The following is a 13,038-nucleotide window of genomic DNA, read 5'->3' as shown; positions in this document are numbered from 1 at the left end:
AGCCTGACGTTTAGTGCCGTGCTACCTATGTGGGGTGAAAAATTCCTGACAAAATTCCTAACAAAAATAATCGGATGAGTGCTGAGCAAAAGTGCAACTTTATCAAGCAGATTTCTAACCAGCTCTCTTCAGTGGCACCAGCGAACAGCATATGGGTAATACCATCCATCTACCAGGCCAGGACATATTTACTTAAGGCCAGCCTTCAAATGAGTGATCAAGTGGAGTGGTATGTTCTTTGCTGAAATGAGGGACAAGTGTAAGAAATCCCTGCTGCATCTAGAAGAGTTCTGTTCATTTGTTTTCAAGCTTTTGTGGCACTAATCTGAAATTCCTGGCAGATCCCATTGCCAGTAATGGACTCAGCAGGAACTACCCTGGCAAAGAGAGCAACTGAATCCCCTTTTCATGCTGGCAGCTTCAACTGATGCTTACGTGTGTTTTGTAATCAGCTGAGAAATTAAAATTGCTGCTAAGTTCCATTCCGGAGGTTAGGTCAATAGGGTTGCCTGTCTTAGGAACTGGTTTCAAACATTTAAAACACAGTTTCACTGTGAAGTAGGGAGAGATGAGTTTAACAGTGTCACTGTAACTACAAGTACTACCATGTGAAGGCACAGTATTCTCATCTCTCACATGCTGATCTGTGCCAAGCTCTGAAAAACATCTTATCATCTGAACTACCCCCAGCCTCAACATTTCATTTTCTGTTCAGGCTCTCTGATCAATGGCTCCAACTTTATTTGGGGAAAAGGTTTTTAAAGTTTCCAATCATCAAGATATGCTGCTTTATGTGAAAAAATGAAACTGCTATTCAGCCTTCCAGATCCTCCTCTTCCTCCTGAATTTATAGGTCAAGTGCTGGCACCAACAGCAAATACAAGAGAATATGGTGTCTTGTCACTGTCCTGCTCACTGCAAGTCATGCCATCACATAAGGGTCGTTAAACTAGATACCCAACCTGACTATTTAGTTTCATACCACAGCTGCCATTGTGCCCTGCCTTTGCTGATTGATTCTCATGCTGTGAAACATTTGTCTTGGCAAATGACACACAAAGGCCACTGTAGAAGGGACACACCATTTTGCTTTAAATAACTGAAACCTCAGGTACAAGTTCTCTGCAGATCGCTGCATTATAGCAAGGCTAAGCAAACATGGAGAGTCAGGGCTGTGTCCATCCCGCTGTGCCATGTTTGGAACTCAGCTTAATTTAGGGGCCTGATTTTCAGAAATGCTGAGTGCCCATAGCTCTAGCTGAAGTAAATGGGAACTATGAATACTCAATATCTTTGAAAATTGGGCATTAGCTGTACAGCCTTCCCTCTCCAGCTATTTCATACCAGGGGCATCACTATGGTATCCCCTAATTTTACCCTTTCTTCCCCGTTTTCCATGATTTGGCTATCCCCAGCCTTTCCAGCCTGTATTCCCACCCCCCCCCAAAAAGCAATCCTATAGGGCACATTCTCTCCAGTTCCAGTCCTTGCCGTGCTGTGCAGCAAGTGGTCAGCAGGGGAGGGAAAGCAACTATGCTCTGTAACACCACCGACTGGTGCTGATAAGTCTGATTCAAACACTTCACTTTAAGAGTTACAGAGGTGCAGCTTGTGCAGTATATTTCCAATTCATGATCACATACCAAAGTTGTTAACACAATCACCTGTTAGGCTGGATACTTGCAGGTAATGGTCAAATGCAGGCAGCTGCAAATGCTTTCTGTACATGAACCAATAACTAACCAAGCCACCATCCCAATGATTCCCTTGTGAAACTGGAACTAGGAACTAAGTTGAGGAACCAGGTATAATTAAATTTTATACTGTTTTAAAAAAAAAAAACATCCAGGATGCTAGCCAAAAATCAGAGCTTTGTCTAGCAGATCACTGCTCTTACTAACTAGCAAGCCAATTCTATTCCTAGAATCAGGAGAACTTAAGATTCTTTTTAAAAATGAGACATGAATGGATATTAATCTGGATAGCAGGTTACTAAGCGCTTGAGTTTCTGGTTTTAAGCCATCCCGCCTCCTATACAGAAGTCTAATATTCATAAGATGGAAGCAATAACATAAGACTGAAGATAAAAGGATTTTTACACCTGTGCAACCATCAAGTCCGAGTGAACATAGGCTCACTTTTAGCTGAGGGAGTTGGAGAAATTAGTTTTTAAAGATGTCCTCTCCTAATAAGTAAATGCTAGCTCACCCCTCCATCTACCCAATTCTCTCCTTGTATCTAGTCCAAGTGACAACTATTGTTGGTTAGAGGATGATAAAAGTTAATACTGTCTAGGTGCAAAATTGTGACAGCATTTCTGCAACACCAGGTGCAGAAGTGCGGCTGATGGGACCGTCAAACCACTTCACAGTGACCAAGAGCTGGTCCACAATTGTTTCAGTTTCAGACGCACGCACACTTCTAACGTCCTGCACTAAACCCTACGTATTTTGGTATTAGCACCTACTTCATTTCAACCTATTTAACAGAGGCGTTAGATGAACCATGGATGACAGTAGCTCTCCCTTCTTTATAACAAACCCTTTTGGAAATACCAACTAAAAATGTGTTGATAATAAACACATGGGAGATTAAAAAAAGGAACCAGGTTTCTTTTGGTGTCTGGTTCAGAAGCTTTATCCCAGACCCATTTTTATCTATCCCACCTTCACCATGCCTGGAGATGTGCAATTCCATTCACTGGAATGCCTGCCTCTAGGGAAGTCAGGCTGCATGGAAGCATATTTGAAAATTCCTCTAACGAAAAGGGACTAAATAGCCTGATGTCTTTACACATCCACAAATGAGCATTTAGCAGCATTAACCCTTCAAGGCTGGGTTTTCTGGGTACACCACGGCCAAAATCCTTTCAGCTGACTAGACTTTTCCTTTTGTTTTCTGGGCTACTGGTGGACTAAAATCCAGCTGCAAAAAATTTCAGCCAGTGCTTGGAAAGTAAGATTTTAGAGACCCATTCACTGGGTGATGATTGAACATTTCCTTCAGGGGCCTGGAGATGGCTCTTTCTAAGTGTACGCCAACAAAGTCACCTTGAAGGGGCAAACTGTGTTTCCAACATATTTATATAGCACTCAGTAAAGTGTACCTTTTGAATGTACATCTTATACAGTAAAGAATCAATTGCGCATTTGAACAGTACATGTGCATAGTTAAATACTCTTGCATGTATATAGACACTAGAGAGTAAATGACTTACCTGTATTTGTTCTCTTTAGTTAACGCTGTACATACAGCCATACTCTTGGGTCACCGGATTCCCAGCAGTAGCATCAAGAGTACGCCTTAGTTCTAGATATTTCTAGATCTTCTCCCTCCCCATCCCCTGATGTTTCAGGGTACACAAGATGACAGTTGCAGGGACTATGTAAACGGAGGCTCCAGCAGCCATTGTCGAATAGACATCTCAGCTCATCAGAGCAAGACCGTAGGGGCTCAGCCATGCAAATGTTGAGATCACACCATTGAGAGGCTGGTTATTGTTGCTGGTACGCCTCTAACAAAGGTTTACTGTGACCTATACAGTTGCAAGGTTGTCTTCTGCATAAGGAGAAATGCTACTCTATCAGCCTGGTTCTCTTAACTGCCACAGACTGAACTAACAGGTGTAGGTGTCCTACTAGAGTCCTTTCATTTCCAAAAGATGCTATGACTAAAGAGAGCTACTCATCTTAATTATTGAACAGTAAGACCTTCTAAATAAGGGCCTAAGGAAAGGGGAACGCCACTCAAGAAGATGACTTAACGTAGAAATAAAATGCTACCTTTGGAAGAGATGCTGGAAGAGATTTAAAAATACCAGCCTCTCTTTATAAACTTACACTGGATCAAGTCACTTAGAGCTTGAAACTCACCCATTTAATAAATATCTCCTACCACTGAGAATAAGGCCTTCCACATTAAGAAAACTTACACTAGAATCAAAAATAATAAAGAAGCTGCTTTAAAGCAGTAATAGCCCGAGACATTCTAGACATATACATATTAAAAAGGTATATGATTAAGTGAGCACTTAATATACTAGATAACTAAAAATTAGTTTGCAACATATTTATTGTCTAGTTCACAGAAAGACGACTACAGTTGGAGAACTAGGGAAGGTGACCTGGACCAATAAGGATAGGTTAATAGCATTAGCAGAGTGGGATAAGAGGAGGACTCTAATTCAGCTAATGTTGTAACAAGCAAGCTTCCTGTCTATAAAACTGGTTGCCTACCTAATAGAGTCCTACTAGACAACGATGGCTTGAAACATTAGCAGAAAGCCAAATTTTTGTCTGTATTTGTTCTCTGAAGAACAGTTTGTTCTCTATAAACAATGAAAGGGATTCCAGGACAGGATGGAAAATTAAGTGCTAGTTCTCAGTAATTAACGTGAGGCTTAATTAACATTCCATCTCCTAGCGTAAAAGAAATAAAATTACTCCAGCCAGTAGGGGGACAGATTACATCCAACTCTTATCTCCTGACCTTTGCTGGATCCTGACCCCCACTGGATGGTGATCAATTACAATAGCTTATTCCACCCCATTCCCAGGGAAAGAAATCTACATCCACCGCACTGAATTCATCCTGTTCTTGATAACGAAGACTGGCATGTTGCTTCTCAGATCTTCTCTCTTGCTCTGACACACATACTCACTCATGATGGTATCCACCACTCCCTGATCTAGGGACCCAAGAGTCGGGGACATATGCAACACTGCCAACCGTTAGAGAACAAATACATTACAAACAGCTGAAGATAAAATGTATTGTGCCTGATAGTCCATTTCTATGCAAAAAATACATTTATACAATCAATGTCCAAAATTAATTATGCTTGTCAAGGCGGCTGTCTGCATGTCAATAGTTGCTTCCATTATCTATATATGAATATGAAATCTGAAAGTTTATCCACTGGAAAGGAAACAGCATCCTACATCACAAGAGTGAGAAGATCTTACTGATGCCCTACTCTGGCCAGCTGGTGAGTAAGATTCTAGATTAGGCTGCAGATGACACTGCACGAAGAGCCTGATTCTCTTGCTCTCCCTCTCTGATGTGCTGTACTGAAAGGTCTCATTACGGCAGTGCTTTTACACCACTCCCTGCTACTGAGATTCGTCTCAGGCCCATGGGTTTACCAATCTTCTCAATGTAATTGAGGATCCTTCAGAGCAGGCAGTTTAAGGTCAATCTGTTTCTGAAAGAGACAACATACACAAGCGTCAGAATACACGTCGCATGCTTACAAAATCGTCACATAACGCTGGGGCCTCTTCTGCTGGAAGATCTTTCTTTGAGCATCAGCTGATTGCATCATAAAATGAAGCTACAGAACAGGATCCTGCTGTGAGGAGGAAGGACAGGGCTGGCGTGAAGGCTAGCAATTGCATGGGGGCAAGGAAGGAAGCAGTAGCTACACACAGGCAGCTGTGGCTCTTGGCAGGATGCCAACCTCCTATGGCAAGAAGTTTGTTGTAGCTAAGCGAGTCCTCCTCTGGACCACCCTGTTCTAGGGATCTAACAAGATGGAGGCTGGTCCCATAGGTGCTGGAACTGGGAGTGCTGCCAGCACCCCCTGGCTTGAAGTGGTTTCCATTATATACAGGGTTTCAGTTTGGCTAATGGCTCTCAGCACCTAAGTTCCCTCTAACCTGCGCAGATCGCCTATTAAGCCCCGCTCCAGGGCTGCAGCGAGGAGAGGCGCCTCTGCCATTGACCCAAGCATGGACCTGCCCCGGATGTGCCATGGCCAGGGGAGAGGCGCCCCTCCCTCAGCCCAGCCCAGCCCCCCTGGAGCTGCCGCAGCCGGAGGGAGGCACCTCTCCCCCAGCCAGTGCTGCGGGGGTGAGTCCTCTCTCCCCACCGCGGCCCCTAGGCAGCCTGCACCCCAAACCCCACCCCAGAGCCAGCATGCCCCGCACCCCAACCCTTTGCCCCAATCTTGAGCCCCCTCCCGCATCCCGAAGCCTCCAGCCCCACCCCTGAGCCTACACCCCTAGCCGGAGCCCTCACCCCCTGCACCCAGCCTGAGCCCCCTCCCACACTCTGAACCCCTCGGCCCCACCCCACCACATGAATTGTGTTATGTGCACCAACATGAAGGTGATGTGTCTACACTACAAGGAAAAGTCGATCTAAGCTATGCAGTTTGAGTTATGTGAACAGCGTAACTCAAGTCAACGTAGCTTAGATCTACTTGCCGCAGGGTCCACACTATGCCGTGTCAACGGGAGATGCTTTCCTGTCAACTCCCCTGACTCCTCTCGATCCGGTGGAGTACAGGAGTCGACGGGAGAGCGATCTTCACTAGACCTGCTAAAGTGACTGTCGATCCTCCAGTAAGTGTAGTCAAGCCCTCATCAGCATCTCAATCAGCACAAGAGCAGGGTCCCTTTAAAAACCCAACCCTCATCTAGAAATTGTTTAAAAAAATTTTGGAGGTGGGAAGCCACTAAAGATTGGAACTTAATTCTTTAAAGGCCTCTAAACTTAGCACAGTTGTGTGGCAGGCAGGAGCCTGGCTTCAACTTGATCTGCTGGGCCTCAGTCCTTTAGCAAGGTTTAGTACAGAAAACTGTCCAGCTGCTGAGACTCCTCGAGGAGATGGCTGGGGCTCTGCTGGGAGAGGAAGGAGAGTGCATCCACACCCACCCGGCAGCACTCTGCCGACTCTCCCAACCCCCGTACTTACCTTTTCCAAAGAATCCATGTTGGGCTCAGAAGCAACCCTGTTTTCCAGGAGGAGTCCTGGATGAATGTTAGGGTAGCCAATGCCATCTCAACACAGTGCCACTGGAAACCCCACCCCCTAGTGCTCGTCCCTCAGGGCAGTGTCCGACTTTCACACGGGCGCGTCTCGCCATGCCCTATGTACTTTGTGCTTACAGTGTTTTCCATGCACAGATCTTAAGGCACTGTACAAAGTGTGTGTGTGGAGGCAGGATGGGATGGGCCCAAGGTCACACAGCTGAGAAACAAATAGAATCCAGGCCTCCAGCCTCCAAGTCAGTCGCCCTATGTACAATACACCATAGCAAGCAATCCTCTCCTGGCAGGAGGAGGATGGACTAGATTCCCTGCTTGGTTTTATCCCTGCCTAACTTCTGTGATAGAGTTCTATGTCCCAGCAGTGCTGGTGTCTGAACTCTGGGAGCTAAATAAAACACAAGCATGACTAGAGGGGTAGCAAGGGTTGCACCCTTTGCCCCACTGCCCCCGACTTTCTTTTATGAATCAGTTTAACCATAACCATGCCCTGGCTTTTTTCACCCCCTCCAGATCAGCGCTGCCACCCAGTAAATCCATAACAATAAATCTTGGGCATTAAACCCCACAAGTGTCAACTGCTAGTCAGTCAATGTTCAGTGTCATTCTGACTTCTCTTCTTGGTGCTGGAATGAGTCTGTTTACAACAGGTAAGCTATGCAAAGCAGCCAAAACATCAATCAGTTTCTTACCAAGCTGAACTGCAGGTTGCTGGCTACATGAATCACAGGGTTCTGAATGGCCTTCCTGGCCACTGGGCTCCCAAGACTCGCTATTCTCCGACACCTCTGAACAGGCATCACATGTCCCTTTTTGGCTTCCTGCTTGTTCGCCTGTGCTCGAGTATCGATCTTCGCTTCCCGTGTCAGACACGGCCCGGGTTTCTTCGTCTGCCTTTACAGCAAACCACACCCTAACCTGCTGTGCATTCAGTTGAGTTCTCTCGCACAAGCGCTGAAGGTCATCTTCATACAGCATCTTGTGCTTTTTGTAATAGTCCTCTAGGATCTCTTTGCTGGCTGGGCTGATTGCCGCTAAACCTGGAGGGAAGATACCCCGCCGGTAGTTCTCATACCATTTCAGCTGGCCATTTTTTAAACCGTACCGGCTATCCCCAAACCAGCGAATTATCTCGGCCCGGGGTAGGCCTGTCTGAGCAACTATGGTGTCGTATTCTTGATTTGTTGGTCGCTGTGTCTTTACAAACATTTGTTTAAGCAAATGCCGCTGTTGGGCTGTTTTTTTAAAGTTCAGTTTGGTTTTTGCAGGGGTAGGTGGCCTGCTAGAACAGTTGTCCCCTTGATCATTTGCACCTACCTCTGGCAATTCATTTTTGCCATTTGACTCAGTCACTCTAAGCTTCTTCAGATTGATTTTAATAGGACTAACTTTCCGCTCCAGTGAAGTTTGATTGCTGCTTGGGGTATCTAATAAACCATTTTCACTTGAGACCCTCAGTTCATCTGAGGAATCTTCCTCTTCTCCACAATTATTTTCAGCTTTCTCCTCTTCTTGCTGGACCATTTCTTCTGCTTTTTTATTTTCCTCCACTACCCTTTTTTTCCTCCTCTCTGAAAACCAGCTATCAATTTCTCTCCTGGTCATTTTTGTTTCACTCCTCAAACGGTCCACTTCTTCCTCTGGAGGAAAAGGGTTTTGTGCAAAACTGCCTTCCAAAGCCTTGAGCTGCTCTGGTGCTCTCTCTTTGTATTTCATTGGGGTGAAGTCAGGCGTTTGATGCCAGGACTGTCGCCTTGTTTGGTGATGAGCCACAGGCATCGGAGCTGTTGTAGAGGTTAAGTCAATCTCCTTTGGTGACACAGTGAAGGTAATGTCCGGCATGGAGTCAATAATTATTGTATTATTATCTCCAGCAAACATGGCTCTACTGCCTTTCATATTCCTGAAATGATATCTTCTATCACTAAACCACTTTCGAACCTCCCTAGTAGTAAGGCCTGTAATTTTGGTCAGACGCTCAACTTCAGCATGGCCAGGGAACTGATTCCTGCAAAAGCTGCCTTTCAGTGCAGACAGCTGCTCATGGGACTTCTTATTTTTGTAGATGCTGGGATCCATGAAAGCTTGTGATGATATGCTCGGGCATGCGGTCAGCAGAGACTGAGCTGTGTTGACCACCTTCACAGTTGATGTGCTGCTCGAACACACATTGTTGTGTTGCGTAATGGGTTGGAGCTTGGGAATAGATGTCACTGCTAAAGTGAGAGACGAGCTGCTTCCTTTTAATCCATTTGTCATTATTGGCTGAGTAACGACTAACCCTCCCGTTCCTTCTGGTTGCCCGACCATGTGACCAGGTAGAGTTGCCTGAATGAGATGCTGGACGTTGCTGGCATTTGCAACGAGAGGTGTATTTAAAACTGTGATTGTGGGCTGCGGTACAGACTGAATAACCGTGTTGAACATTTTTTTCCGTGCATCTTCTATCTCCTCTGGAGACCAGCTGATGCCTTGTTTCAACCTCTGGGCTGTAAACCAGATCTTAAGTTGCTCTTCCGGGTACTTGGTCACGACAGTCAAATAGCAAAGCTCAGCTTTTGTAGGGTAGGGAAACTTATGGAAAGAGTTTTTCAGGAAGCTGTTGGAGTCCATGGCTGCATTGTACGTGGGAATGCTGCTCAGAGGAATCATCACTTTAGGTAGGGATTTGGACGTGGGTAAGTCCTGGTGCAGCAGCTGCTGCTGCTGCAATGACACAAGTTGTGCAACACCAGCCTGCAAAACAGGCACGTTTCCCAATATGGAGCCATTGACTATGTGAGATGATTTTGCTGAGCTGGCCGTTGACTGGCTGGCTGGCAAAGACCCGTTGGTGAATGAATGGTCACCATCTTTCATTGCCGATTCATTGCCTGGCTGATTTGATACATTCTCCTTCAGCATGTGAATTTTTTTGGCCTCGGGCTTACCTTTCATTATCTTCATAATGGGAGTTTTGGTGATGATGATTTCAGCTTGACTATCTACCCCGTCCTCACAGAAATCTCCTGGAAGGTCTTGGTTGCTGGTGGCATCAGAGATACTTTGTTCCACTGTCGTATGATTATCCTGCTTAGCCACATTGCAGAGGAAGCTAGTTTCAACACCGTGGCACTCCGCGTTGTGATGCAAAAGCCCTTTGTGGCTTTGTGCCAGAAAACTGCACTCAACACATACAAAGGAGGGGTCTTTGCTGAAGTCTACATGCTCAGAATCCATGTGTCCAAAGAAATGATTAACATCTTGAGATCCAAAATCACAATACTTACACAAGTAAGTATCACCATCCATAATACTGCGATGCCCATTAGACAATGTTGCATTATTACTGCTATTGTTAATAACAGTGTCACCAGCTGCCGGAGGTTCAGGAGGCACGTGCTGTTGAGTTCCTTCATGATCATCTTCTACAGCATCTGATTCCATCTCCTGCAGCACCATTGTTTTTACCGGTATCATGCAAGGAGTTGTGGATTTTCTTTTGCTAGCCATCGCTGTAACCAATCCAGGTAATTAATGCTTTAAAAAATAAAGCACTGTTCTTTGCAAGTGTTCTGCACTCTAGATTCCAGCAAATCCATCCTGTCCAAAGGAATATTTTTCAAGTGTTGACAAATGTTTACATTTGCCATTGAACCTGAGGAAGAGAAGAGAGAAGAGTTACTAAGCTTTGCACTAGACATAACAGATGAGCTTTACATTCTGATTGTAATTGTTCTGGTACTTTAATTGCTTCACAAGATAAATCATTTCAATATTTAATTGAAAAAGTTTGGAAGCTGGTGAGAGTGAGTTTGATTGTTTTGCTTTTTGTCCAAATGATTGTGCAGAAGGGAGAATTAGATATGTGAGCCATACACAGTCATAATATTGAGATACTGGGCCACAGATAGGTGACTTTGGGCTTGGACATTGGGCTGTGTCTGGCTGCTTATTGTTTACTTGCCCACACAGTGTAATTCATGTGCCAGCTTCCATTATGGCCCAAATCACCATTATTTCTTCATATAGGCTCCTCTCCTGACTCTGTCCTATCAACCTCTAGCAAGAACAGGAGCCCATGAAAGCAGGCAATTGTAAGCAGGGAACTACAATGTGCACTAAGTCCAGAGGGGCCTTGCATGTGGAAATTTCAGATGCAGTGCTGAGCAGAGGGGTAGGGCTACAGTCAGAGTGTTGCACTTTGGCTGTCCTTGCAGTAGTTCACAAAATCTGTACAGAATTTGTTAGTGTCTTGTGTTGCTTTTTTTCTCTGGCATAGTCTTCACAGGGTCTGTTTAGTCTTCAGCTAGAGTTGCAAGGAAAGATGGCTCACCAAGAGAGCAACTGAAGTGGACACACTTATCTCTTAGATTCCCTCTCCCACGACACCCATGAATGCCGCACTGTTGTAGCTTTAAAGGTTCAGACACCTCTATTTAAAGGCATTTAGGTGTTCTTGGGGGAAGTGCAAGGCCTCCACAGCACATGGCCGTTTTCCTGGGTGCAGGCAATCAAGGAGAGGAAAGAGATGTCACCACAGCATTTTTATTTTTATTTTAAATCTTACTGTGTGTTGTCTTTTCTTCACAAGTTATAATAATTCTAGATCAAGATAATATTCTGCTGAAGGCTAGGGCTGGACAGGTCTTTAGGCACAATCTTGTCTCTTACCTGGTGCAGTCTGCAATATGCACACTGGATGCTCCATGCCTGAGCTCACCTGCCCAGGGCAGTAAAATGGTCTACAGTAGCTGGCATCATGGATAATTTGCCAAAACGGATCCAGATGAGAAGGGGGGTAGCAAATCTGAAACAGCCCATTTCTGCTCTAACCCCTTTCCAATCTGTTACCTACAGCACTTCTCTCATCAACAACACTTAAGTCACTTATTTTAATTTCAAAAGCTTCTACATGGATTATAATATCCATTCTTTTCAAGGGAAAATATAGATTTTTGCATACAAGAAAAAAATAGTATTTTCCAGATTGCACAGTCACTTGGAAGTATATGGCCATCCATAGACGCGTGCCGGTGATGCTCGAACCCCAGCTCTGCCCCAGGCCCTGCCCCCACTCCCCCCCAAGGTTCCACCCCTGCCCCCGCCCCACCACGCTTCTTCCTGCCCAGTTCTGTCCCCTCCCCCGAGTGCACCGTGTCCTCGCTCCTCCCCCTTCTCTCCCAGCCTCCTGCACGACATGAAACAGCTGTTTGTGGTGGGTGGGAGGTGCTGACCTGCGAGGCCCACTGGCAGGCAGGAGGTGCTTGTGGGGTGGGGAGGAGCTGATAGGGGGCTGCTAGTTAGGCACTCAGTACCCACCATTTATTCCCCATGGGTGCTCCAGTGCCTACTAGCAGAGATTTTGTGCCAGACTTTACCAAGATTTACAGTAACTCAGAAATATTTATAAAAACACTAATTAAAGTGGATCTTGAAAACTGACTTATCCTATTAGAAGATCCAGGTAAGTAATTACTGTCAGTGATAAGCAATGTGAACTGGCAGTCTACCAGCTTTCTTATCAGATTTTCTGTGCTGATGTCATGCACAGAAACATGGGGATCAGGTGAATAATTTTCTTACTGCTTATGCAAAACCTGCTTTTACTTTTCTTTTTTAATTGCTTCAGATATGGGTGACGAAGGATCCTAATTTAAAGTTCAGATGATGAACTAGAATTTAACTTCCACAAGTTCATCAAAAATAAGTAATCTCCACACCTTTGGAAAAATAAGCTAACTATATAACAGAGTCTGGATGTTCAGTCCTATCCAGAACAACACTTATGCACAATTTAAAACACTCTGATAAGAAACTCTAACTTGTGGGCTGGTTTGAGATTACAAAATAATCCTAATACCGTTAGTGAGTATTAAACTTGGCCCCAATTTTTTTGCTCTGCAAAAGCTGTAGGAACAGCTGGAAGTCCAAAATGACGGATGCTGTGATCTTGATTTTCTGTAGTGTGAATTTTATATTCTCAATACCTGTTTTTGTGAGGTTTCTATCCCACCTTTTGGGGATGCCCTTTCCCTGTGAAAAGGAGCAGCAAGTGATTTATTAGCACTAGTGAGCAGAATACTTAAGTAAACAAGAGTTTTACTATTCAGCAAAGACTTGAATCCAATCGCCACCTATTCCCAATCCTAATTTCTGATGCCTCATTATTTGACACACGTGAGGGGTTGGGATGATCTTTCTAAATCAAGTCAATTAGGAATGTCAATAAAAACAGCCACAAAACTATAAAAAGATAATGTTAAAGGCCCGTGAGTGTTGAGTCAC

General features: G+C 44.8%; 1 protein-coding gene across 2 annotated transcripts in view; it reads right to left on the bottom strand.

The window, feature by feature from the left end:
- Nucleotides 1–2,551: 2,551 nt before the first annotated feature.
- The window catches only part of ZHX3 (zinc fingers and homeoboxes 3), a 64,454-nt gene continuing 53,967 nt past the window's right edge, over nt 2,552–13,038 (bottom strand). For both annotated transcript variants that reach the window (XM_038370121.2, XM_043495491.1), the window contains exons 4-5: nt 7,464–10,408; nt 2,552–5,203 (exon numbers count right to left, since the gene is read on the bottom strand). In XM_038370121.2, coding sequence (XP_038226049.1) covers nt 5,193–5,203; nt 7,464–10,263 — 2,811 coding nt within the window. In that variant the 5' untranslated portion in view covers nt 10,264–10,408 and the 3' untranslated portion in view covers nt 2,552–5,192. The remainder of the gene's footprint in view (nt 5,204–7,463; nt 10,409–13,038) is intronic.

Source organism: Dermochelys coriacea, chromosome 13 (genome assembly GCF_009764565.3).
Source record: "Dermochelys coriacea isolate rDerCor1 chromosome 13, rDerCor1.pri.v4, whole genome shotgun sequence".
Lineage (NCBI taxonomy): Eukaryota > Metazoa > Chordata > Testudines > Dermochelyidae > Dermochelys > Dermochelys coriacea.
This window is presented reverse-complemented; position numbering and strand designations above follow the sequence as displayed.